Source organism: Choloepus didactylus, chromosome 7, assembly GCF_015220235.1.
Source record: "Choloepus didactylus isolate mChoDid1 chromosome 7, mChoDid1.pri, whole genome shotgun sequence".
NCBI lineage: Eukaryota > Metazoa > Chordata > Mammalia > Pilosa > Megalonychidae > Choloepus > Choloepus didactylus.
Genome location: NC_051313.1, coordinates 62,317,675 through 62,341,565, shown reverse-complemented (window position 1 = coordinate 62,341,565; position 23,891 = coordinate 62,317,675). Strand labels below are relative to the sequence as shown.

Genomic DNA, 23,891 nt, shown 5'->3' with positions numbered 1-23,891 from the left:
TTTGATTCTTCAACTATATTGTAAATTATTTGAAGGAAATGGTTTTCATTTATATTTTCAGTTATCTCCCCCCAAAGAAGTGACCTATGAGGGGGTCATGAAATCCATTCCCCTGCTTCTATGAAGCAGTAAGACTTATGCCACCTTGCCCTGATGAGTATCTGCTCTGAAAAACAAAAATTAAAAAACAACCCATCGGAGGAAATAATATTTTTTGGCACCTTACCTTAGTGTCTAGCATTTTGCACTGTCATAAAATTCCCCTTTAATTGCCCATGTGGAGCTGGGATGCTGTTTCTTCTTGTCTCATTATCAGCGAACAAGAACATCCGGCCAACATCTACTCTGACAGCCTCAAATAGGAGGCACGGAGATACTTTGTTAAACAGAACCCTGAAAGGTCACGCATTTCTCTACATGAACATCTTGTAAATCTGATGGATTTAACGCATCCAAAAAATCCCCAGAGAGTCATAAAAGGTGTACTTCAAATATCCTCAAACTTAATATTCTGCTGATTTCCCAAAACTATGATGTTCTTACCCTAAATCTCGCTGTTCTACAGATTTAACAAATCTTCCCATCCTTCTCTCTGTGGGGGCACAGTTTAATTCCTAGGCTACCACAGCTCCACTTGGCAGATAAAAGAAGCACAAAGAAAGTCTAAGGCAGTCAGTGGGAAGGAAGAATGACAGTGCAAACAGGAAAACACCTCTCATGGTACCATTGTGTACATCTTTACATGGTCATGACCCTTGAGGGGCCTTTTAGTACCTTTCCTGTTTCCTCTACCCTTCTCTTTTAGTAACTAATAAACAAGAATAATAGTTAGGCCATAAGGTGTCAGAAGGGGCTCTCTGGACAGGTCTTTGTAAGTGACCCGTACTGGTGATTACACTCTGACCTGTCACTCAACAAGGCTTGACAGGCACGCACAGCTGACTCTGCCTTTAGGAGTGATGTCATCTCTACACCACCTTTAGGAAGAATAATCTGTCATTTGGTTTTGCATATGGAGATTAAATTAAAAAAAAAAAAAGAAATCAATAGGACAAAAATGAAGGCTCAGAAATAAAAAAATCAAGAAAAAATGAGTAACAATGACATTTAATACTATCCAAAGCAGAAGATAAAATGAAATAGCTGTTACTTCAACAAGCTGGAGGCTTGTAATTGTGACTCTCTGTATCTTTCCTTTGAGTTTCTTCTAAATCCAGGCATCTTTTGTTGGCTAAATCCCAGCATTTTCCCCTCTCCGGGCCAACTTTTTGGCTTGCTTGGGAACAGCTGCCAGTATTTCTCTTTGCTGCCTGTCAAGAAATGTGCTCACGGGGGAGGCCTGGCTCCATCCCACCCAGGGCGCTGAACGTGCTAACTTTTTCACACACAGCCTTTGCCAGGCTGCACACTGAAGTCCATCTCAGAGAGTAAAGCTAGCTGCATCACTGGTGAGCATGGAGGTGGTGTCACTGTCAGTTAGGTCACACTGTCAATAAATTTTAGGAGTCTATGGCAAAGCGATGAATTTTACTATATCTACCAACTTAATGGGAAAAAGAACATTTCTGAGATATTAGGAAACCAAAAGTGCTTTTATTTAATTGTTCCACTCCTGAAAGCTAAAACAACCCAACCCTTTATTCAGTCTGTGATTTGGTTGAAAACCCAAACAACTGAGAATATTAACATAAAGATATTAACTGACTAGTGCACAAACTTAAAAAAGTTTTTTTTTAATTTTTTACTTTCGTTGTGCTTCCAAGAACAGTTTTTTTCTACTGATAACCATACACCATTCCGATGACTAGATATGACCCATTTTATTAAAACATTCCTGAGTCAATTTCCTGGCTTACAGCTTGTCCAAGCAAGATTCCAGGTGTTCTCACCGTAAGAAGGGCCTTGTTCAAAAGCTGTCTGCTTTTACAACTGCACACAACCAGAAATGTCATGAACACCCCCAACAAAAGAGCTGAAACCTAAAGCAGTTTGATGACATTCCAAGTTTTTGAATGGAATGTGACTCCATTAAAATGATTAGGTAACTTCACAGATATCCTTAAATTTGTGCCAAGTGTCAAAGCTGCCAAAGAAAAGACAGAACAAAACTTGACCTTTGGATTCCATCTCTGAATATTTTGGTGTAGAAACTGTATTTTCTTGTAACTCACTTAAAAAACACAAAGTGCTTTCAATGTTTAATTGCAATCTCAGTTTTCAGGAAGCAAAGAGGAATGAAATATATAATCGATGTTTCTCTTCCACTTGGCTTTCAGCCTAAATGGTCCTGTGCTTTCACTGGCAAAGTAGGGCAGGTAATAACAGGGAACAAGAAACCTATTCTAAGAAGTACTGGCTCAAGTGAAGTACCACTACATCATGAGTGACTCAACCATGTCCTCAAGAGTGATTACTCTGTAAGGATGAAGCCATGCTAATTGGACAATGGCCTGCTGCCAGCTCATGCTGGCAGGACCTACAATATCCTTGGCTGACAGCCACGTATGTCTCTGTATCACACCTTTTTTTTTTTTTTTTTTTTTTCTTTTTGGGTAATCCGGATGGGAAGTGGATATCATTTAAAAAAACCCTCTCAAGTGCTATTTAACTTCTTATCATGAATTAAAAGTTTAATTAAGTACCTTGTTTCAGGCCCAGGTTCTATGATTAAATAAGACAAAATAATAGTTAGATTACCGATCAAGTGAGGAACCTTACAGCTCAGAACCCTGTCTTTAAAGCTATTATTAATTTTAATTGAAATAGCTAAGAGACTCTATAACAGGAGAAAGAAAGAAACATTAAGGGGGCACTTTGTTTACATATAAAAAAGAGTTCTAAGTGAATAAATAGACTAACTAATTTTATGAAATTTAATGCAAAAAACTTTACTGCCAGAAGCTTCGTTTTAAAATCCATTTTAAAATGTTGACTTTCATGGTCATTTTATATCACAGTGAAAAGAATGTTTAACTGGCTTTGAAATCAGGTCACTTAAAAACGGTTTTTTGATGTCTTAGGTTTCTCTCTACCCATTCCTACTACTATGCCAAAAGAGGAACACATTTCTGCAAAGGTTTCTTTAAATAGGACTCACTGGCCTCAGGATTTAAAAAATGTAAGAGATTTGGAAACAGCTTATGCATTTCAGTTTTAAAATTAGCTATTGCTGTGGCTATTTTCACACCAGATTTCTCTCCCTCTGTATCAGCACCATCCTGCAGCCTTCAGAGATGGAATCACAATAGTATTAGCTTCTGTTTTCATGGCTTGGCTTTACTGCACCCCGTCTGAGACCGAGGCCCAGATTTCAGGGCTGGAAGCCACCTTTGCATCACTATAAATAAGTTCTGCCTTCAGGTATTTCAGAACTATCAGCACGATTCTAGGACTTGAAAACTTCTTATTTGCCAGCAAGTAGTTACCTGGAATATTTTGACTTCTTACTATTTGCTTTTGTTCATCTGTTGCCAAGTCTCACTAATGCAACTTGGAAAATTACACCACAGCTTTTAATGAGGATTCTGAGGTAAGAGCTATTTCATCAGAGAAGGCTGTGCTTTCCTTTTATGGGAATAATAACACCTACAATTTATTTAGCACCATCCTTCCAAGAAGTTTAACTTATCAAATTTCATTAATCTGAACAGCAGCCCTGCAAGTCAGACTAGTAACTAGTACTGTGACTCTCTCAATAGTCATAGAGAAATTGAGGTCATTATATGTAAGATAATTTTCTCAAAATCCTAAACCTTCTGAAGTGGTTGAAGAGTCATGACCTGCATCTCCTAAAATGTGCCTATCAAATGGCCCCAGTTGTTTGCCAGTTTTCCAACTGTCATCTCCTGTGAACTCCTCTAAGATGCTTTCTAAAAAGTCATGAACCAAGAGAAATAAGAGAATTGAACTTGCTTCTCTTCTGGTGTCCTGTGGTTCTCTTCTTTTCTGACTAGTTTGTTTCTCATCTTAGTGGTCCTTCCATACCCCTCAATCCAGATATCCTTCTTCTCCTCCTGACCAGCAGGATTTCTTCTTTGTTTTTCCTTTCAGTAGGAACTTAGAAAAGTTCAAGGACCATGAACTGAAAGCATTGATGACCTCAGAGATCATCTAGTCCAAATCAATCCTTTTTCAGATAAGGATGTGTCTTGCAAAGTTAATTCTTTCCACTTGGTCACTAGATCCCATCCTCTCTTGCCTATTCAAGGGTATTCCTTTAGCAACTGGAGAGGAATGTCTCTGTAGTATAAAGTTTTTTCTCTTTTGGAATTTTCCTATCAGCCCATGTATTATTAGTCAGGCTAGGCTAGGCTTTGCTTTGCTGACAAATAAACACCAAATCGTAAGGGCTTAACACAATAGTTTATTTGTCATTCATGTCAGTCTGACACGAGACAGACAGATCTCCTTACATCTTTTCCCCAACAGTGACTCAGTGATCCGGGCTATAGCTCTGCCATCTTGAAGTTCTTTGATAGCTAACTAAATGGATGGGAAAGAGCATGAAGAACTCATATTTATTCTTAACTGCCCCAGGACAGAAGTGTCATTACTTCTATGCACATTTCATTGGCTAGATCTAGTCACACGACCTCCTGGATTACAAATTTAGTCATCCTGTGTGCCCAGGTAAGACAAGAAAGCTGGATATGGATGAACACTTGACCACAGAGTGCAAGTCTTAACCAAAGAGTGAAAACATGCTAGAATTTCTCCCTAACTAAACAAAACAAAAAGCAAAAAAAACTTCTTTTGATACCATTTCCCTTCAGCTACTGGCTCATTTCTCTGCTCCCTTTAACTCGAAAGGTCTCAAAAATGTAGCCTACTTTAGCTGTCTACATTTCCTCTCTTCCTATTCTTTCCAGAACAAATTGGGCTTTTACTTCTACTGCTCTTCCCAAGGGGCTCAACGAAATCATAGATTGCTGGATCGTCAATTTTCAGACTTCAGTTAAGCTGACTACTGCCATTATGTGACACAGTAGATTACTTTTTCCTCCTTGAAATACTTTCTTCACCTGGCTTCCAGCATACCACATTTTCTTGGTTTTCTTCCTAACCCAATGGTAGCTCCTTCTTGGTCTTTCCTGCTGGTTCTTCTTTGTCTCTCTGATCTCGTACTGCTGGAGAGCACCAGGCTTAATCCTGGGATTGCTTTTCTTTTCTATTTATACTCACTCCCTTAGTGATCTTATCCAGTCTTGTGGCTTTCACTATCCGCTAATTGCTGGTATTAAAATGTCCGTCTTCAGGTTGAACCTCTCCCACATATTCCAGCACGTATATCTAACTGCCCATCAGATATCTCTACTTAGATTTAATAGGAATCTTAAACTTAATATGCACAAAACAGAACACCTAATCTCCTCCACTCCCCCATCCTTATCTGAAACCTGGTCCTCCCAGTCTTTACCAAACTCCATTCTTTTAATAGCTCAGGCCCAAGGCCCTGGAGTTATCCTTGAATCCTCTGTTTTTCTCCCATCCTATATCCAGTCTATAAGAAAATTCCATAAGCTCTACCTTCAAAACAGAATCAGAGTCTGACACTGATCACCACTCCACTGTTATCACTTTGGTCCAGGCCATCATGTCTTGCCTAGATTATTGCCTTAGCCTCCTAATTGTTTCCCCAGCTTCCCTTGCCTCTTTCAATCTCTTTTCACACAGCAGTCAAAATGATCTTCTTCTATGAATCCCTCTTCTGGCTTCCCTGGTCATTCCAAGTAAAGGTACAGTGTCCAAAAAGACACACAACGTCGTCCCCCATTACCTCACTGACACACCTCCTGCCCCTCTAACTTTTTCTTTCTACTACTTTCTGCCTAGAATACTCTTTCTCCAGATGTCAGCATGGATGGCTCCTCACCTCCTTCATGTGTCTACTTAAAATCACCCACTAGATCAGACTTTTCTTGAACTCCCTATTTAAAATTGTAATACCCTTCATCCTGACATTTGGTAATGCCCTTCTTGGTTTTATTTTTCTCAATGGCATCTAACAAAGCACATATTTTATTTATTTACTTTATTTTTTTTCTTGGTCTCTTTCCTTTTCCCCCACTAGAATGTAAGTTCCCTGTTTTGTTTGCTAGGTTCATCCAGCACCTAGAACAGGGCCTCCTGGTACTTAGCAAGACCTTGATATATGTTTGTTGAATGAATGACAAAACAAGTGAGGTAGCAGAAGTTCAAAGAGGTTGAGCGGCTTGTTTAAGACCTCACATCTAAGGCCAAGACGAGGACCCAGATCTCCTTACTCCCAGATTTTGGTTTTCCCACTGTCCCATGGCTGATGCTCATTGGTTCTTAAATTTTCCCCTTTACTCTTGTTCAAGCAAAAAGTGATGGCATCTCCTCCAGACCTTTGTGTAGGTGGTAAATGGTTAAGGCCAAGAGCTGGCTCTGTGCTCTGGAGCAGGTGAGTGCTTTGCTCTCCTCACCCTGGTCATGCCACTTCTGAAGACCTCACCTTGTTTCCAACAAACCTCACATCCTCCTACAGTTACACAGACTTAGAATGCTGGGGGCATACTGTGGCTGCAGCCTTATGTACTTCCTGCAGTATCACATACTGAAAGGACTCTCCAAAGATAATCTTGACTGTCTTAAACACACAAACATTGGACCTAAACCTGGACATTGGACCTAATCCATCCCAGAGACATTAACAGCTTTCATATCCTCTAAAAAGTTCCAGACAAGAAGATTTCATACTCTTTTTGTTGGCATCTGGGCTTGATAGCACCACTGCAGGAATGTCTTTTATTGGACTTTGTGGTTAAGGCTTAATCACAAATGCCTTTTCTTCATCATCTTTCTGGGTCAGTTTTACTTTTTCTTTTAGCACTAAAAAAATGGAGATTTGCGCCAAAATTTTCAGAGAAAGAGAACAAAAAAAGATGGATAGAGAGAAAGCAAAAGATAAAGTGTGAGAACAAAAAAAGATTGATAGAGAGAAAGCAGAAGATAAAGTGAGTGATATTTATACCTAAAAAAGCATAAGGTCCACCTGAAGTGGCCATACTCACCCCTACTCTATAGCTCTTCTCTGGATGCACCCCTCCCTTTATCTAGATGGTGAGAGGATGCAGTCAACTATCCCAAAGAAAGGTGGTGGAACCTTGCCAAATTCTCTTGGCAGTCACTCTTCCCCCAGCATTCTGTGAGGGGAGCAAGTAGCCTTTTAAGTATGGAGTTGGTGTGCAAATCAAGCACGGGCTGAGTGTCTTCCATAGAAGCACACCCCATCTCTGCCTTCTGTACTTGACACACCATAAGACTGAGCTTCATGGCTCATGATGCCACTTCCAGCATGGCCAGCATCCTGCCCAAAATGGTCTCCACAACTATAGCTAAGGAGATGTGGGGCCAATGGCTCTGCAATGCTTGGTGCATCTACCACTTTCTCTTCAACTCTTAGCATTAAATACACTTACTAATTATAAATTCAATGATATGTTTAATTATTTAATGGGAGTATCAAGTATAATGCCTTATCTCCTACTATTTGCTAAAACACATACCTGGATATGTTTTTCAATGGGTAGTCAACACTCAAGTCCTATAAATCCTAAGGACTATCTGTCATATTTGGGAGTGGGGTAAGCAAGACAATTCAGTTACTCCTTGCTCTTCAGAAAGAGCCCTCTATTTTGTCTGTCCTTTCTGTTCACAGAACAGAGGCTCTCATTTGCTGGTAACTGCACTGACCATTAGTAGTCAGGATTTTGAGGTAGAGTTGCATGACTGGATAGTAGCTGGGGCCAAGGGTTGGGGGTTTGCCTCTCAACTGATGGAGTAGGGTGTCAGTTTGCTTTTGGAAGCTTCTTGGTCCAGGGAGGAACTCTCAGACTTGGCCAGGCTGCTACTGGCTGGCCAGGGTATGTAGAGGTCAGAAAACTGTGAATAAGGTTGGGGCAGTACCAGAAGTTGATCTGAATTTGGTGACAGGATTATGGTGAGGTTTAAAGATTTCTAAGGCATTAAATGCAGCTTCTTACAGCATAATGAACCAAATGGCCATTTGTTCTAGGAAGCTACTTTTCCAAGGGGGTATTTGGGATGTTTGTTTATTTACCACTTAATTCAAGTTCTATGAAGTCACTCAGTGAGCTACATGGGACAAATACCACAGAGCCTGCAAGGACATTTCAGTGTACACACAGCAAGGATAGGAAAACAATGCCTAGCTCCTGGGGCCACAGGCGGGTGCCTTGAGCAAGGGGGAGGGCTTAGATCCGCAAAGGAAAATCCCCCAAGGGCTGGCTCCCGGGCTTCGTCAGCAAGACACGAAGAGCTGGAGTACAGACAACATGAATTCATGTTTCATGGAAAGAAATACAAGCATATAATTACACCTGAAAGTTTCAGGTACATGAGCAACAAGGATGCTCTCATGGTTTGGAGGCTGAAGATGATGTAGGGATAACATTTAACATGGCTAGGAAGAAAGAAAATAAGCCAAGGAAATAAGCAACTATCAGGGGTTTGATCTAAACAGAAACTTTTAAGTTATGGTATATACATTTACAGTCCAACTTCCTTTAAATTTTACTATGAGGCATTGTATTATGATAAATAACTCTAGGACTTTAAGAATTTTAGAGCTTTTATAGAACTGGGGCTTGGAGAAGTTAAGTGACTGGACCAGAGCTAACTGGAGGCAGGCCTGAGTTAGGGCACATGGTACACCAAGCATCGTTTTAATTTGTAAGAACATTTTAATACCATCTAATTAAAAAAATTAAAGAATATATAAAAGAAGTGGCTCTCAAAGAGATACAGTTAATAGCCTTACCCTGTCCCAGACTATTCTGTATAATAGTAAGCTCTCCAGATATTTCCAGAGAACCCTTCACTATCCTACACGCAACCTGGTTTACTCATTTATATTTTTGTCTGACCTCTGATAGCATTTGGGTTTGGGAAGCCTGGGATTTAAGGCTAATTGTAATCAGCAGCACCTCACTTCAGGGTGATGGTGTCTTTGGTTTCTCCTGAGATTGCCGTGGACAGCCCCTCAGTGGTCAACGCACAACTCTAGGGTTCCATTTGCACACGCTGTGGGTGTGAGGTAGCCTCGAGAGCTGTCCACTGCACAGCCGGCACCGCTGCTGTGGGTGGCTGTAGCACAGCACACAGGGAACGATTCTGCCTTAAACAGAAGCCTAAGGCTGTTCAGTAGTGCCCTGAATCCCCTGAAAGTGGAGGGAAGGCAGGATGATGGAAGAAGAGGACCTGTACACACAGTTCAAAAGGGGACCAATTTAATGGGCTGCCGTTGTGAAGCCCATCCTTGGGGTTCCTACAGCTCAAACCATCCAACTGAATGTCATCTCTGGACAAAACAGGTCAGGCTACTGGTGTCCTGAAAGTACAAAAATGACCAGACTCACTGAAGTAATGAAGAAACCCAAAGGAGGGTATTTTCAACAATGGTGAGAAAAGCAAGTTTACACCTTCTTAAAATCTTACTATATTAAATGTGAAAACTACCGGCTGCTTTTATTTTTTTCCCCCAAAAAGGGAAGGTGCTGTGAATACTTTCGTTCTTTCACTCTCAAGGGAAATCTAGCAATCCTTAAACCATCTGAAAGAGAAAAAAATATCATAGCAACAGTCACAGCCAGTTTCGGATCCCACATCTAGGACTGTACCAAACTTTGGCTGAACTACTCAGAACCTGAAGAGTAAGTGAACTAGAAACTACAAGGGACTGTGAGCCACAGGTGAGGTTCAGTTCCCTTAATTAAGAAGCTCTGTTCATATTAATGCCTGCAAGACTCTAAGGGCATCAAATAGAAATTGGTTATGCCAGAAACGTGTGGGACATAGCTCCTATGCAGTCGATTTTCTACAAGTCAATAAGCCTCCTTTAGAAGCCACACAAACCCACCAAAGAACCGTACCTCCTCAGGCAGGCTGACCACCAAGTCATTTTTCGTCTGTCCAACTAGCGCCTGCCAGAAGTATTCACTGCATGCGGCCAGCACAGCCCGGTGGGCCCGGAACTCCTTCCTCTCCACGATCAAAGTCACGTCACAGAGAATATCCTTTTTCCGTTGGTCATTGAGGCCCAGGAGGATGTTGGTGCAGTGGACTGTGGACTCATACACATACATGGGGGAGTCAGGCTTCTCATCCACAGACATGCCGTTCACACCCTGAAAGAAAGACGGATCCAGTCACCACAGCTATCAGAGTCAGAGAGAGAAGGAGAGAGAACGTCCTGAGTCCTGTGCTCCACTGTGAGCTGGGCAGAAGGGGGCAGGACTGCCCATCAGTACATTCATGCTCAGTTAGCACAACAAGCTGAGCAAAAATACCTGGGAAGTCATATTCTGCAGCTGACTTTTACCTTTCCCACTTACTGCATCCTTTTACCCCATGGTAACAAAGCCAGAATTTTTAGTGGAACACCTAAAATATTGAAAAAACATACATACTTCAATGCTTTGCAGTTTTTATTTTGTTAGAAGACTGAAAAGGAACTTTGACATATAAATAGTCCCAACTGAAGTACTAACTGAGGTTTGTGTTAAGAGAAAATGAATCATTGTGAAGTGTTAGCAATGCCGTCTTGATAAAATACATGTAAGCTTCTAAGTTGAAATTTGGCTAGAATGCCAAGCAGAGTAAATTATCTAATCACAATACATAATACAATAAGTGAACTAAACCATATGTGTTCTAAAGAATAGACACAGTCAGCTATTGCAACTGCCCTCTCTTGCCATTTCAAGACAAAGCACAGCCAATACAAAGCTGTCATTGCTTGGCTCTTAAAAAGATGTGGAATTGTGCTCTCATTATCTTGGCAGATCTGATGTACATTCTTATCAGGAGTCATAGAAAAGATGCACTGAACAGTGAAGATCACTTTTACAAAAGAGTTCTTTGCTTTAAAGATACCACAGAGGTATTTTTAAAAAAGCATCCTTAGGGCTTTAGATAAACAACTTAATATAAAATTGTATTTCACTAATGTTTGTTACTAATATGACTTAAACCAGCAAATCTTACTAGCAAGTCGTCTTGTGTCCCTTCTTGTAGTTCCTCCCTTTCTGCCTCTCTGTGTCTCACCCTCTGCAACCAACAATCTGCTTTCCATCACTGTGCATTAGTTTTCATTTTCTAGAGTTTTATAAAAATAGATTCGCAAAGTATGTAGTAATTTTTGTTTGGCTTCTTTTACTGAGCATAATTATTTTGTGATTCAACAATGTTGTGGATATCAATAGTTTTTTTGTACCTTTTTTATTGCTGAGTGGTATTCTATTGTGTGGATACACTACAATTTGTTTATCCATTCATTTGCTGATTGACATTTGGATTGTTTCCATATTTTGGCTATTACAGATAAAGCTGCTTTGTATGGACATATGCTTTCATTTCTCTTGGGTAGAATGGATTGAACCTACAGTAGGGGTAAGTTTAACTTTAAAAAAAAAAAACTGCCTTCTAAAGATAGTCAGTCTTTCTAATTTAACCATTCTAACAGGTGGTATCTCTTTGTGACTTTTCCCAAATGACTGAAGATGTTGAATGCCTTTTATGTGCTTATTTGTCACCTGTATATCTTCTTTGGTTAAGTACCTGTTCAAACCTTTTGCCCTTTTTTAATGGGTTGTTTTGTTTCCTTATTGAGTTTTGACAGTTCTTTTCATATTCTGAATGAAAGTCCTTATCAGATACGTGATTTGTAAATATTATCTCACCGTTTGCAGATGCCTTTTCTCTGCTCTTTTAAAGAGCAGAAAGTCTTCATTTTGACAAAGTCCAAATTATCATTTTTTTTCTTTTATGGACTGTGCTTTTGGTGTTGTATCTAAAAATTTTTGTCTAAACCAAGGTCACAAAGATACTCCTATGCTTTATGCTAGAAGTATATTTTTAATAAATGCAATTTTACTGAGATATATTCACACACCATATAATTCATCCAAAGTATATAATCAGTGGCTCACAGCATCATCATATAGTTGTGCATTCATCACCACAATCAATTTTATAACATTTTCATTAGGCCAAAAAATAAAAAGAAAAAAGAAAAAAGAACACCCAAAACAACCCATACTCTTCATCCGCCCCCTTCTATTTATATATTTTTTGTGGTTATTTTATTACTCATCTGCCCATATGGTGGATCCAGGGACGGTCAGTCACAAGGTTTTCATAATCACATGATCACTGTGCTAGAGGTTTTATTTTCTTAGCTCTTATTTATATCTATGAGCAATAATTTTTATATATATAAATTGATATACATAAAATTTATATATACCTATATATAAATTTATATATACATATAAAACAAAGTATGGATCTAGGTTGGATTTTTTTTTGCCTACGCATAACCATTTGTTCCAGCAACATTTGTTGAAAAGACTTTTCTTTCTCCACTGAATTGCCTTCTCACTTTTGTTGCAAATCAATTGTCAATACAGGTGTGGGTCTATTTCTGGACTCTGTTCCACTGAGCTATTTGTCTATCTTTACACCAATACCACACTGTCTTGATTACTGTAGATTTATAACAAGTCTTAAAATCAGATGCTGTTAGCATTCTAGACTTGTTCTTTTCAAAGTTATTTGGATCCTTTGCATTTCCATATAAATTTTAGAATCATCTTGTCTACTTCTACAGAAAGCCTGCTGGGATTTTCATTGGCATTGTATTGATTCTATAGATCAACATGGGGAGAAATGCCATCTTAATAATACAGAGTTTTCTAACACATGAAAACAGTACATCTTTCCATGTATTTACATCATCTTTAATTTTTCTCAGCAATGTTTTATAGTTCTGTACAAGTCTTGAACACATTTTTTCAGATGTGTCCATAGGTGTTCATTCTTTTTGATGCCACTGTAAATGGTATTGTTTCTTTTTTAATTCAATTTTTTAAAAAAGCAGTTTTATTGAGATATATACCATATACCATACAGTACATCCAAAATGTACAATCAATGGCTTTTAGTATAATCAGAGTTGTGCATTCATCACCACAATCCATTTTAGAACATTTTCATTATTCCAAAAAGAAAAACCCCATATCCCTTAGCAGTCAACTTTCAATCTCAATCTTTATCTCTTCCCCAGCCCTACATAACCACTAATTTAATTCTGTCTCTACAGATTTATTTATATTTACATTTTATACAAATGGAATCATACAATATGTAGTACTTTCTGTCTGGTTTCTTTCACTTAGCATAATGGGTTTATTATTTTTTTTAATTAGAGAAGTTGTAGGTTTACATAAAAGTCACATAAAAAATAGAACATTCCCATATATCCCAAGCCCTATGGTTGACACATTGCATTGGTATGGTACCTTTGTTAAAACTGATGAAAGAATCTTAAAATATTACTGTTAACTATAGTCCACAGTTTGCATTAGGTGTATTTTTCCCCATAGTATCACCTTATTATTAACACCTTGTAATAGTGACGTAGTTTGTTATAGTTCATTAAAGAACATTCTTATATTTGTACAATTAACCACAGTCATCATCCACAACAGGGTTCATTGTGTTATACAGCTCCATGTTTTACCCTCGAGCTTTCCTCCTAGTAACACATATGATGCAAAACTTACCCTTTCAACCACATTCACACACATAATTCAACGCTGTTAATTACACTCACAACAATGTGCTACCATCACCACTATCTATTTCCAAACATTTACAATCAAGCTAATTAGAAATTCTGCACAAATTAAGCATCAGGTCCCCATCCTCTAACCCCATATATCTCCTGGTAACCTATGTTCTAGACTCTAACTCTATGAATTTGCTTATAATTAGATCATATTAGTGAGATCATACAATATTTATCCTTTGTGTCTGGCTTATTGCCCTCAACATAATATCCTCAGGGTTCATCTACGTTGTCGCATGCATCAAGACTTCACTCCTTACAGCTCAGTAATATTCCGTAGTGTGTATATATCACATTTCCTTTATCCATTCATTGGTTGATAGACACTTGGGTTGTTTCCATCTTTTGGCAATTGTGAATAATGCTGCTATGAACATCCATCTACAAATGTCTTTTGGTGTCCCTGCTTTCAGTTTTTCTGGGCATATACCTAACCTAGTAGCGGGACTGTGGGATCATACGGCAAATCTATATTTAGCTTCCTGAGGAGCTGCCAAACTGTCTTCCACAGTGGCTGCACCAATTTACATTCCACTTACCCTCTCTAACATGTGTAGTTTTCTGTTTTTTTTTAATAGTGGCCATTCTATTATGTGTGAAATGATCTCTCATTGTGGTTTTGATTTGCAGTTCCCTAATAGCAAGTAATGTTGAGCATCTTTCACGTGCTTTTTAGCCATTCGTATTTTCTCTGTAAAAATGTCTATTCAAGTCTTTTGCCTATTTTAAAATTGGGTTGTCTTTTTAATGTTGGTTTGTAGGATTTCTTTATATATTCAGGATATTAAGCCCTTATTGGATATGTGGTTTCCAAATATTTTCTCCCATTGAGTAGGCTGCCTTTTCACTTTCTTGACAAAGTCCTTTGAAGCACAAAAGTTTTTAATTTTGAGGAGGTCCCATTTATCTATTTTTTTTCTTGTTGCTTGTGCTTTGAAGCTGTTTCCCTACATTTTCTTCTAGGAGTTTTACCGTCTTGGTTCCTATATTCAAGTCTCTGATCCATTTTGAGTTAATTTTTTTATAAGGTTAGGGGTGCTCTTTCATTCTTTTGCATACGGATATCCAATTCTTACAGCACCATTTTTTGAAGAGAATATTCTGTCCCAGTTGAGTGGACTTGGCAGCCTTGTCAAATATCAATTGGCCATAGATGTGAGAGTCTATTTCTGAACTCTCAATTCAATTCCATTGGTCAACAGATCTATCTTTATGCCTGTACCATGCTGTTTTGAATGGTAATATGCTTTAAAGTCAGGAAGTGTGAGTCCAACTTCGTTCTTCTTTTTCAAGATGTTTTTGGTTATTTGGAGCCTCTTAGCCTTCCAAATAAATTTGATAATTGGCTTTTCCATTTCTGCAAAGTAGGCTGTGAAACTGTGACTGAGATTGCATTGAATCTATAAGTCAATTTGGATAGAATCGACATCTCGGTGATGTTTAGTCTTCCAATCTATGAACACAGAATGTCCTTCCATTTATTTATGTCTTCTTTGATTTCTTTTGACAATGTTTTGGAGTTTTTCTGTGTATAAGTCCTTTACATCCTTGGTTAGATTTATTCCTAGATATTTGAATCTCTTAGTTGCCGATGTAAATGGAATATTTTCCTTGATTTCCTCCTCAGAAAGCTTATTACTAGTGTAAAGAAGCCCTCTGATTTTTACACATTGATCGTGTACACTGTCACTTTGCTGAACTTGTTTATTAGCTCTATTAGCTTTGTTGTATAGATTTTTCTGGACTTTTTCTATATAGGATCATGCCATCTGCAAATAATGAGTTTTACTACTTCTTTTCTTATTTAGATGCCCCTTCCTTTCTCCATCCTTCCCTCCCTCCCTCCCTTCCTTGCTTTTCTGCCAAACTGCTCTAGCTAGAGTTCTAGCACAATGTTGAGTAACAGTGGTGACAGGGGCTATCCTTGTCTTATTCCAGATCTTAGAGGAAAAGCTTTCAGTCTTTCACCACTGTTACCTGTGGGTTTTCCATATATACCCTTTATCATGTTGAGGAAATTTCCTTCTACTCCTATCTTTTGAAGTGTTTTTATCAAGAAAGGATGCTGGATTTCGTCAAATGCTTTTTCTGCATCAACTGAGATGATTATGTAGTTTTTCTCCTTCAATTCATTTATGTGATGTATTACATTAATTGATTTTCTTGTGTTGAACCACCCTTGCATACTTGAGATAAAATCCACTTGATCATGGTGGAAAATTCTTTTAATGTGCTGTCAGATTCAATTTGCAAGCATTTTGTTGAGGATTTTTGCATCTGTATTCACTAGAGAGATTGGTTTGTAATTTTCCTCTTTTATAGTATCTTGATCTGGCCTTGGTATTAGGGTGACACAGAATGTTAGGTAATGTTCCTTCCTCTTCAATTTTTTTTTGGAAGAGTTTGTGCAGGATTGGTATTAAACCTTGGAATGACTGGTAGAATTCACCTATGAAACCATCTGGTCCTGGGCTTTTTTGGGGGGGAGGTTTTTGATGAATGATTCAAACCCTTTACTTGCAATTGGTCTGCTGAGGTCTTCTATTTCTTCTAGAGTCAATTACAGTTTTCATTTGTTTCTAGACACTTGTCCATTTCATTTAAGTTGTCTAATTTGTTCGCATCCAGTTGTTAATAGTTTCCTCTTATGATCTTTTTTATTTCTTCAGGGTCAGTAGTAATTTCCCCCATCTCTCTTCTGATTTTACTTATTTGCATCTTCTCCTTTTTTTTCTTCATCAGTCTAGCTAAGGGTTTGTCAATTTTATTGATCTCAAAGAACCAACTTTTGGTTTTGTTAATTCTCTCTTTTTTTTAATTTTCAATTTCATTTATTTCTGCTCTAATCTTTTTTATTTCCTTCTGCTTATTTTTGGAATTAATTTGCTGTTCTTTTTCTAGTTCCTCCAGGTGTGCAGTTAGGTCTTTGATTTTAACTCTCTTCTTTTAAAGTATAGGCATTTATGGCTATAAATTTCCCTATTAGCATTGTCCTCGCTGCATTCCATAAGTTTTGATATGCTATGTTCTTGTTTTCATTCATCTTGAGATATTTACTGATTTTTCTTGCAATTTCTTCCTTGACCCACTGATTGTTTAAGAGTGTGTTGTTTAACCACCATACATCTGTGAATTTTCCAATTCTCCACCTGTTATTGATTTCAAGCTTCATTCCATTATGACCAGAGACAGTGCTTTGTATAATTTCAATCTTTTTAAATTTGAGACTTGTTTTGTGATTCAACATGTGGTCTACCCTGGAGAATGATCCATGAGCACTTGAGAAGAAGGTATATCCTGCTGTTTGGGGGTACAATGTTCTGTATATGTATGTGAGGTCTAGTTTATTTATCACATTATTTAGGTTCTCTATTTCCTTATTGATCCTCTGTCTAGATGTTCTATCTGCTGATGAGAGTGGTGTATTGAAGTTTCCAACTATTATTGTAGAGATGTCTATTTCTCCCTTCAGTTTTGCCAGTGTTTGCCTCATGCATTTTGAGGCATCCTGGTTAGGTGCATACAAATGTATGATTGTTATTTCTTCTTGGATTGCCCCTTTTATTAATATATAGTGTACTACTTTGTCTCTATAACAGCTTTGCATTTAAAGTCTATCTTCTCCAATATTAGTATACCAACCCCAGCTCTTTTTTAGTTACTGTGTAAGTGGAATATCTTTTTCCAGCCTTTCACTTTCCAAATATTTGTGTCCTTCAGTCTCAGGTAAGTCTCTTGCAGACAGCATATAGATGGATCATCCTTTTTTATCCATTTTGCTAACCCATGTCTTTCAATTGGGGACTTTAATTCATTAACATTCAATGTTATTACTGTAAAGGTGGTACTTACTTAAACCATTTTATCCTTTGGCTTTTATATCATATCTTATTTTTGTTTCTTTTTACCCTTTCCATTACTTTTACTGATAATCTTCATTTTTACATTCTCCTCCAAGCCTCTTTCTCCTGTCTTTTCCCTTCAGCCCGCAGAACTCCCTTCAGTGTTTCAGGTAGGTCTCTTGTTGATGAACTCTCTCAATTTCTGTTTTCTGTGAATATTTTAAACTCTCCTTCATTTTTGAAGGACAGTTTTGCCAAATAAAGACTTCTTGGCTGACAGTTTTTATCTTTCAGTACCTTAAATATATCATACTACTGCCTTCTTGCCTCCATGATTTCTGATGAGAAATCAGCACTTAATCTTCTTGAAGTTCCCTGTTTGTGACAAGTAGCTTTTCTCTTGCTGCTTTCAGGATTCTCTCTTTATCTTTGGCATTTGACATTCTGATTACTATATGTCTTGGAGTAGGTCTATTAGGATTTATTATGTTGTGCTTCTGGGACATATAGGTTCATGTCTTTCATAAGAGTTGGGAAATTTTTTGCCATTATTTCTTCAAACATTCTTTCTGTTCCCTTTCCCTTGTCTCCTCCTTCTGGAATACCATGATGTGTTTTTGTTGTTGTTCTGTTCCCTGAGACCCTGCTCAATTTTTCTCATTCTAATCTCTACCTGTTCTTCTGTTTGTAAGATTTCAATCATCCTATCTTCTAACTCACTGATCCTTTCTTCTGCGTGTTCAAATCTGTTTTGTATGCTTCTGGTGTATTTTAATCTCTTCGATTGTGCCTTTCATTCCTATAAGTTTTGTTTTTTTAATTTATTATTCTTTTTTTAAATTTTATTTTGAAATAAATTCAAACTTACAGGAACAGGTGCAAAAACAATACAAACCCCATACACAGAACTCCAGCATACCCCTACCTCCTCCCCCGAAACCCTGATCCACCAACTTTAACATCCTGTCATACCACCATTTCTTTCTTTCCCTCCCTCCCTCTTTCCCTATCATGCATCATCTATTGCTCTGTCTTCCGAACATATGAGAGCAAGCTGCACACCTCCTTGAACAAACAATATAATTCACCTATACATTTCCCATGAACAAGAACACTCTTTTATGCAATCCCATTAAGCGCAGCTAAGACGTTCAAGAAATTCAACATTGATATAACGCTAACACTCTATATTTCCTTTATTTTCTTTTCTTATGTCCCAACTGTGTCCCTTTGAGCCTCCTCTCCTCCATCCTCAGATCCCATCCAGGATCATCCTTGGCATTGAATTGTCATTATCTATTTAGTCTTTCTTTCTTTTTTTTTTTTCAATTGTGGAAACATATATACAGCCTAAATCTTCCCATTCCAACCCTTCTGTAGCATTCCATAGTGGGATTAATCACATTTAGAATGTTGCAATGCTATCACCTTCCCACCATTCATTACTAGAAAGTTCCCTTCACCACAAACAGAAACCCTACACTCATTTCTTAACTCCCCATTGCCCCTTCCCCACTTCTCATAACCCATACTCTACTTTTGATCTCTATGGTCATATTCTCTGATACTTTCTTTGTGTTTACCGTGGGGCTTAAATTTAACCTCTTAAATCTAGAAAAATCTTGTTTTTCTTTGATAACAACTTAACTTCAATAGGACAATTAAACTATGTTCCTATATTCCTCCATTTCCCCACCTTTATGTAGTTCTTGTCAAAAATTACATATTTTACATTGAGTCCAAAACCACTGATTTATCATTACAGTATGTATTTTAGATCATTTAGGAAGTAAAAAGTGGAGTTACAAATCAAAAATACAGTAGTATTGGTATTTATATTTACCATGTGATCTTTACTGGAAATCTTTATTTCTTCTTGTGGTTTCAGTCAATTGTTTAGTGTCCCTTCCTTTCAGCCTGCTTAATTCCCTTTAGCATTTCTTATAGGACTTATCTACTGGTGATGAAGTCCCTTTTTTGATTATCCGGGAATGTTTTCATCTCCCCCTCATTTTTACTCTCCAGTTGTTTGTGAATTTTCTAAGTCTCTGACGGTTATTGACTTCTATTTGTATTCCACTGTGGTCAGAGAATGTGCTTTGAATAAATTCAATTTTTCAAAAAAATTTATTGAGGCTTGTTTTATGTCCCAGCATATGGTCTATTCTGGAGAAAGATCCGTGATCACTAGAGAAGAATGTGTGTCCTGGTGATTTGGGATGTAATGTTCTATATATGTCTCTTAAATTTCTCTCTCTCTCTCTCCTTTCTTTTTTTCTCTGTTGCTAGGGCTCCCTTTAGTATCTGAAGTAGGGCAGATTTTTTATTAGCAAAATCTCTCAGCATCTGTTTGTCTGTGAAAAATATAAGCTCTCCCTCAAATTTGAAGGAGAGTTTTGCTGGATAAAGTATTCTTGGTTGGAAATTTTTCTCTCTCAGAATTTTAAATATGTCATGCCACTGCCTTCTCACCTCCATGGTGGCCACTGAGTAGTCACTACTTAGTCTTATGTTGTTTCCTTTGTATGTGGTGAATTGCTTTTCTCTTGCTGCTTTCAGAACTTGCTCCTTCTCTTCAGTATTTGACAGTCTGATCAGAATATGTCTTGAAGTGGGTTTATTTGGATTTATTCTATTTGGCGTTTGCTGGGCATTTATGCTTTGTGTATTTACAGTGTTTAGAAGATTTGGGACATTTTCCCCAACAATTTCTTTGAATACTCTTTCTAGACCTTTACCCTTCTCTTCCCCTTCTGGGACACCAATGAGTCTTAAATTTGGATGTTTTATTTTATCTATTATATCCCTGAGATCCATTTCAATGTTTTTGATTTTTTTCCCCATTCTTTCTTTCGTTCTTTCATTTTCCACTCTGTGGTCCTCAAGGACACTGAGTCGTTGTTCAACTTCCTCTAATCTTGTAAGATGAATATCCAGAGTCTTTTTAATTTGGCCTACAGTTTCTTTAATTTCCATTAGACCTTCTATTTTTTTATTTACTCTTGCAATTTCTTCTTTTATGCTCTTCTAGGGTCTTCTTTATGTCCTTTATATCCTGTGCCATGCTCTTCTTCATGTCGTTTATATCCTATGCCATGCTCTTGTTGTTTGTCTTTAGTTCTTTAATTAATTGCTCCAAGTACTGTGTCTCTTCCAATCTTCTGATTTGGTTGTTTGGGTTTGGGTTCTCCATATCGTCTGGTTTTATTATATGCTTTAAGATTTTCTGTTGTTTTTGGCCTCATGGCATTTGCTTTACTCGATAGGGTTCTTTCAGGATATAAGAAATACCGATCTCTAATTTGTCAGATCTACAGCTTGGTGGTGCATACTTTCTCTAACTAACCATCAGATGGCGTCCACGAATCATCTATTCCCCTCAAGTCAGTTCTCCCCAACTTTGTCTTTGTGGTGTGTAGGGATCTGATTCTTGTGGGGTTCAATTGGTGCACTAAGTTTGGGTGTGTTGTTGGTGCTGTCCACTCTGAATGTGGGGCATGTGTCTGGGTGGTTAGGGAAGCAGGGCAGCTTTAATAATCAAACCTCCCAGGTGTTCCTGGAGATTTAAGGCTGTTGCAAGAGTCTAAGCCTTCACTTCAGTCTTGCCAGAGATTGTCTCTGCTGCTGAACCACAAGTCCTTGGTATTGGCATAGGGTCCCTGGGATTTCTGAGCGGGTTCCCCTTCTTAGCTGTGCTGTTCCAGAACCTCTGCTGAGGGAAGGTTGTGACACGTCACAAGTGTGCACCTATCCTCCAGGGAAGCCCTGTGCTGCTGGACCGTGCAGGGGCATTCTCAGCCTATAATTTCAGAATGCAGACTCCCGGTTTCACCAAATGCATGGTCCCTGTGGATTTAGCAGACCTTGTCTGGCTTGTGCATTGCTGGAACTGGTGTTCTGGGTCACTTTCTGGCTTTTATCTAGCATTTTTCATGGAGGTGTTTTTTTGCCCTGTCTCACCTAGCTACCATCTTAGGTTCTCCTGTTTTATTTATTTTTATACTTTCAAATTCTTTATGTCCACATAGTGTCTTCATAATATCCTTTATCTCTTTTTTTTTTTTTTTTTTTTTTTTTTTTTTTTTTTTTTTTAATCATCATTTTATTGAGATATATTCACATACCACGCAGTCATACAAAACAAATTGTACTTTCGATTGTTTACAGTACCATTACATAGTTGTACATTCATCACCTAAATCAATCCCTGACACCTTCATTAGCACACACACAAAAATAACAAGAATAATAATTAGAGTGAAAAAGAGCAATTGAAGTAAAAAAGAACACTGGGTACCTTTGTCTGTCTGTTTCCCTCCCCTACTTTTCTACACATCCATCCATAAACTAGACAAAGTGGTGTTTGGTCCTTATGGCTTTCCCAATCCCATTGTCACCCCTCATAAGCTACATTTTTATACAACTGTCTTCGAGATTCATGGGTTCTGGGTTGTAGTTTGATAGTTTCAGGTATCCACCACCAGCTACCCCAATTCTTTAGAACCTAAAAAGGGTTGTCTAAAGTGTGCATAAGAGTGCCCACCAGAGTGACCTCTCGGCTCCTTTTGGAATCTCTCTGCCACTGAAGCTTATTTCATTTCCTTTCACATCCCCCTTTTGGTCAAGAAGATGTTCTCCGTCCCACGGTGCCAGGTCTACATTCCTCCCTGGGAGTCATATTCCACGTTGCCAGGGAGATTCACTTCCCTGGGTGTCTGATCCCACGTAGGGGGGAGGGCAGTGATTTCACCTTTCAAGTTGGCTTAGCCAGAGAGAGAGGGCCACATCTGAGCAACAAAGAGGCATTCAGGAGGAGACTCTTAGGCACAAATACAGGGAGGCCTAGCCTCTCCTTTGCAGCAACCGTCTTCCCAAGGGTAAAACTTATGGTAGAGGGCTCAACCCATCAAACCACCAGTCCCCTATGTCTGTGGTCATGTTAGCAACCATGGAGGTGGGGTAGGCGAATACCCCTGCATTCTCCACAGGCTCCTCAAGGGGGCACTACATCTTTTTTTTTTTTTTTTTTTTTTCCCCTTGTTTGTCTTTTTTTTTTTTTTTTTTTTTTTTTTTTTTAACTTTCCCTTCTTTTTTCAAATCACCTGTATGAAAAAAAAAGTTAAAAAGAAAACAAACATACAATAAAAGAGCATTTCAAAGAGACCATAGCAAGGGAGTAAGAAAAAGACAACTAACCTAAGATAACTGCTTAACTTCCAACATGTTCCTACTTTACCCCAAGAAAGTTACATAATATAGCAACATTTCAGTGAACTTGTTCCTACTACAACCATCAGAAATTAACAGACCATAGTCATTTCTGGGCATCCCCAGAACGTTAAATAGCTTATCTGTTCTTCCTGGATTATTGTTCCCCCTTCCTTAATTGCTCTCTACTGCTAGTTCCCCTACATTCTACATTATAAACCATTTGTTTTACATTTTTCAAAGTTCACATTAGTGGTAGCATATAATATTTCTCTTTTTGTGCCTGGCTTATTTCGCTCAGCATTATGTCTTCAAGGTTCATCCATGTTGTCATATGTTTCACCAGATCGTTCCTTCTTACTGCCGCGTAGTATTCCATCGTGTGTATATACCACATTTTATTTATCCACTCATCTGTTGAAGGACATTTGGGTTGTTTCCATCTCTTGGCAATTGTGAATAATGCTGCTATGAACATTGGCGTGCAGATATCTGTTCGTGTCACTGCTTTCCGATCTTCCGGGTATATACCGAGGAGTGCAATCGCTGGATCGAATGGTAGCTCTATATCTAGTTTTCTAAGGAACTGCCAGACTGACTTCCAGAGTGGCTGAACCATTATACAGTCCCACCAACAATGAATAAGAGTTCCAATTTCTCCACATCCCCTCCAGCATTTGTAGTTTCCTGTTTGTTTAATGGCAGCCATTCTAACCGGTGTTAGATGGTATCTCATTGTGGTCTTAATTTGCATCTCTCTAATAGCTAGTGAAGCTGAACATTTTTTCATGTGTTTCTTGGCCATTTGTATTTCCTCTTCAGAGAACTGTCTTTTCATATCTTTTGCCCATTTTATAATTGGGCTGTCTGTACTATTGTCATTGAGTTGTAGGATTTCTTTGTATATGCAAGATATCAGTCTTTTGTCAGATACATGGTTTCCAAAAATTTTTTCCCATTGAGTTGGCTGCCTCTTTACCTTTTGAGAAATTCCTTTGAGGTGCAGAAACTTCTAAGCTTGAGGAGTTCCCATTTATCTATTTTCTCTTTTGTTGCTTGTGCTTTGGGTGTAAAGTCTAGGAAGTGGCCTCCTAATACAAGGTCTTGAAGATGTTTTCCTACATTATCTTCTAGGAGTTTTATGGTACTTTCTTTTATATTGAGATCTT

General features: G+C 38.2%; 1 protein-coding gene across 6 annotated transcripts in view; it reads right to left on the bottom strand.

The window, feature by feature from the left end:
* BACH2 (BTB domain and CNC homolog 2) overlaps positions 1 to 23,891 on the bottom strand; it is a 365,581-nt gene that overhangs the window by 69,030 nt on the left and 272,660 nt on the right. For all 6 annotated transcript variants that reach the window (XM_037842861.1, XM_037842860.1, XM_037842857.1 and 3 more), the window contains one exon: positions 9,915 to 10,169. In XM_037842861.1, the coding sequence (XP_037698789.1) occupies positions 9,915 to 10,157 (243 nt within the window). In that variant the 5' untranslated portion in view covers positions 10,158 to 10,169. The remainder of the gene's footprint in view (positions 1 to 9,914; positions 10,170 to 23,891) is intronic.